General features: G+C 40.4%; 1 protein-coding gene across 1 annotated transcript in view; it reads right to left on the bottom strand.

The window, feature by feature from the left end:
• LOC308282503 (echinoderm microtubule-associated protein-like 6) overlaps positions 1–2,500 on the bottom strand; it is a gene marked incomplete at its 5' end in the record, with an annotated part of 77,416 nt that overhangs the window by 18,219 nt on the left and 56,697 nt on the right. Inside the window, 2 exons of the mRNA XM_080722867.1 lie at positions 1,777–1,875; positions 2,254–2,383. Of these exons, the coding sequence (XP_080578993.1) occupies positions 1,777–1,875; positions 2,254–2,383 (229 nt within the window). The remainder of the gene's footprint in view (positions 1–1,776; positions 1,876–2,253; positions 2,384–2,500) is intronic.

Raw genomic sequence — 2,500 nt, 5'->3', positions numbered from 1 at the left:
AAACCATGTATTGCATGGTGTCCATGTGCAGTAAGTGAAGTCCATGGACACATGTATTAGCTGGTGAAGTACAAAGGATGGTCACATATGCCTACAGGTCACCACTTTCAACGTAACACCACCATTCTTTCTAGATGATAGGAGCATTGGGATCTGTCGTTACTTCCTACGACATTCAATTTGGACAGGAGCCAGTGGGAACGCAGCATAATGGGAGCCAATGGAGATGCAGCATACTAGTCCTTCTAGAGGGTAAACTATAAACAACTAGACTAGATGTGAACATAATACTCACCACCCAGTTCAGACTCTACACGGAAACATGATAAACCATTAGTTTACTTTAATCAATATGCTTATGTGTATATTGTGTTATACTGTATAAGTGATGTAATACTTCATGGTAGGACAGTGTGCTGACTCACCTGGCAGGTCAGAGTGCTCCCCTGGTGGCCAAGTGATGAATGACACGATGGAGAAGCAAGAACACAAAATTTGAAAAGCAATGGACACAAAACACCGTGCCGTTGTTGTTGTGTTGCACTGTGTTTTATCATGTTGTGTTGTGATGCGTTAAGATGCGTTACATTGTGTTGTCATGCATGTGTTTTGCATTGTGTTGTTAAAGTTTTAATGTGCTACATAATAAATAAATCAACAAAAGAAGCCAACTGTAAGCGATCAGAGCTGATGACAAAACAATACAAAGAAATATGATGAAACTTATTAAAATAAATTAATCAAGCAATAAATGAAATAAAAGCACATCTGATCAAAGTTCTGATCCTTTCACTCAGGATGTGAGTGAGAGAGGTCAACCCTGACACCTTCTGTTTATAATTTAATTAGTTAATAAGTTAATAACTGGTCTAGGGTCAGCCTTTCACCTACAGTTGTTGCTGTTTCAACTCTTCAGTATTTACTGATCTTTCCTGAAAATGCCATTTTTTCCACAGGTTTCTTTCCGTTTCTCCTTAGAAAAATAATAATATGGAGAATGGAGTGTATGTTTGCATTGAAAAGCAGAATCCACCTTCATAGGTAGATTTAAACTTTGAAGTCTGAGAAGGTCATGGAAATTGATAAAAGAAAATGCTGATCTAAAAGCTCAATGTTCTGCAAATCCCCTGGAAATCTCACTATCTTGCCAATAGCAGGACGTGTGAAGTTTTGAAATGGCACACCTGTATCTGTATCTGTCCTGTTTATAATGATGATGTAATGTGTATAACTGACTGGGAGAGTGTATTCTGCTGGTGTTTCAGTCCGAGTGTATCAAAGGGTGCGTTCGGAAATGCGCACCGGGTGTGTGCTCAGTGTAGTGAGTGCCTAAACCTAACCCTAATCCTAACTCTGACCTCAGTAAAACTATGCCTAAACCTAACCATAACCCCTAACCCTAACCACACCCGGTGTGCATTTCCGAACGCACCCTTTGATACACTCGGACTGAATCACCAGCAGAAAACACTATCCCATAACTGACTAGTAGGAGTCAGTCTCACCTATCTGTCCTGTTTGAAGCTAGTTAGCATTTGTTTTTTATTTTTTATTTTCTTTAATGATTATAATGTTTTTTAGATTGATATTCATATGCATTTGTTATATTGTTGTTGATGTTCTGACATCAATAGTATCTTGTTTATTATAGTGATGTATTATCTGCTTATTGTAAGTCGCTTTGGATTAAAAGCATCTGCTAAATGCCTAAACTGTAAACGAAACTTTATAATGATGGTGTAATGTGTACAAATGGCCTGTAGGGGTCAGTCTCACCTATCTGTCCGGTAGCGATGACGTTCTGGTATTTGGGGTGTTGATTGACAGTCAGACACAGGATGTCGTCGGTGTGCTCCAGGTAGAAACTCTGAGTTCCTGTCGGGACAGGAAACAGGAAACAGGAAATGAGTTGACAACGTTCACTCTGTATGGAACAGTTTTATCAAAGAATTTTAATATAGGAAGATATATGTTCTCAATGGGAGCCACTAGAGGGCGGTATGGTACACAAATCCTACAAAATGTCTTCTATAAGTGGGCACTGGCGTCTGACAGCAAATCTCGCAAACCTCCCGTGAGAGTGTGTTGCTGGGACAGAGAAAGGTCCATAATAAAGGTGATTTTCTCCTTATTTATCTCTCTGTAAAAGATTCAGCATTTCCTGTACTTTTCCTGCATTTATTCCTGGAAATGATGTATGAATGTATGCAGATGATGTATGAATGTATGCAGATGACATAGTGATGAACGTACCAGAGGACAGGTTGTGCATGATGACAGCAGCAGCAGTGTGGTAGATGATGTCTGCTCCATCGTTGAGGTAGTGAAGGTTGTTACGACAGTCGAACCCTCTGTAGCCAAACACGTGCTCTAGAACCAGCTCCTGCTCATACACACATGCACGCACGCGCGCGCACACACACACACACACACACACACACACACACACACACACACACACACACACGCACACGCACACGCACAGTAGAAAACACATTAA

This window comes from Nannobrachium achirus (assembly GCF_963921795.1).
Source record: "Nannobrachium achirus genome assembly, chromosome: 3".
In the NCBI taxonomy this organism is placed as follows: domain Eukaryota; kingdom Metazoa; phylum Chordata; class Actinopteri; order Myctophiformes; family Myctophidae; genus Nannobrachium; species Nannobrachium achirus.
This window is presented reverse-complemented; position numbering and strand designations above follow the sequence as displayed.